At 30.7% G+C, this 1,445-nt stretch overlaps 1 protein-coding gene across 1 annotated transcript in view; it reads left to right on the top strand.

The window, feature by feature from the left end:
• Positions 1–510: 510 nt before the first annotated feature.
• The window catches only part of LOC136795805 (ATP-binding cassette sub-family F member 3-like), a gene marked incomplete at both ends in the record, with an annotated part of 2,073 nt that continues 1,138 nt past the window's right edge, over positions 511–1,445 (top strand). Inside the window, 2 exons of the mRNA XM_067047584.1 lie at positions 511–711; positions 981–1,178. Coding sequence (XP_066903685.1) covers positions 511–711; positions 981–1,178 — 399 coding nt within the window. The remainder of the gene's footprint in view (positions 712–980; positions 1,179–1,445) is intronic.

The raw sequence follows: 1,445 nt of genomic DNA, 5'->3' as shown, positions 1-1,445 counted from the left end.
TATGGTGGACCCACAAACAAATCGTACTGTGCGTGCAATTCATAAGATGTTATATAGTATTGTTTAGAGTCAGGTGATCTCTTCGAGTACCTCTCTATAGGCTATTGTGAGGCATATTTGCTTATTAAAATACATATAAAAATCCGTGATCATTATGTTAGAAATACATAGAGGGTTTAACTATCTGATATTCTTAAGTAACAACCTTCTTAACGGTTGGATAGTAATCAATGCTCTATTTATTGATGGTATTTGTTATTTTCAATTCATTATTCATGATTTCAGTGATATATTCTTTTTCTTCTTTAAATTAATTAAGTTAGAGATTGAAAAAAATAATAATATAGTGTTTGTTATAAAAAATATGAATGGTGGAAAGTTGAACTTTTTTCTTGGTGCCTTGAGTTTTAAATTATTGTAATTCTACTGTACTTATTTACTATTACAGTTTTTAAATTAAGTAGAATTGTATATTAATAAAATTATAAATGAATTAATTTAATTGTTTAGGGGTAATGAAACTGAATTAAGTAGCGAATTAGCTGAAATATATGCAGCTCTTGGAGCGATGGAAGCTGACAAGGCTCCTGCGAGGGCTTCGGTCATTCTGGCTGGTCTCGGCTTCACCCCAGAGATGCAAAGGAGGCCAACTAAAACCTTTTCTGGAGGTTGGAGAATGAGGCTTGCGTTGGCCAGAGCATTGTTTTCAAAGTAAGTTTTGATCAAAATCTAATGATAAGTTCTGTATGGACACAAAATATAAGTTTGTTTATTTATTTTTTCTAAAACTAAACACTTCAATAAAAATGTCTGTACTAAGTACAAAATAACAATTGAAGGATTTGCTGTAAAAAGGTGATAGTTCCTATTTATCAAAAAGCAGCACTGGTTCAGAGTAACCTTTTTGTATTGTACTATTACGATTTGCTATTGTGTTATTTTGTTATTAATATATCAATTACATTATATTATACTTCTAGGCCTGATCTTCTCCTCTTGGATGAACCTACTAACATGTTGGATATGAAGGCAATTATTTGGCTAGAAAATTATCTTCAAAGTTGGCCGACGACGTTATTGGTTGTCTCTCACGATCGGCATTTCCTGGATACCGTACCCACAGATATACTTCATCTTCACTCTGCCACTATTGAATCTTATAGAGGAAATTATGAAAGGTAAATTAAGTTTACATTGTAATAGTGCTTTTTATTTCTTTAAAAATTGAGAATGTATGGTATAGGCAATCTCAGTTTTAAGTCTTATTGAAGTTACATGGTTAACCAATTTCTATTAGGAACTCTTTTATGTCATAGCGAAGGCATGTTGCTTGAAGAAAATTTTAATTTTTTTTTAGTAAAGCCATTAAAATGAAGCTGTTAAATTAAACATAATTCTTCACAGATACAATTTTGCATCAGTATTTTTTTGGTGTATTATTTTAA

Source organism: Halyomorpha halys, unplaced genomic scaffold (genome assembly GCF_000696795.3).
Source record: "Halyomorpha halys isolate HHAL.00 unplaced genomic scaffold, Hhal_1.1 Scaffold3550.1, whole genome shotgun sequence".
NCBI lineage: Eukaryota > Metazoa > Arthropoda > Insecta > Hemiptera > Pentatomidae > Halyomorpha > Halyomorpha halys.
Note: the sequence above shows the minus strand (reverse complement) of the source record. Positions and strands in the feature narration are given on the sequence as shown.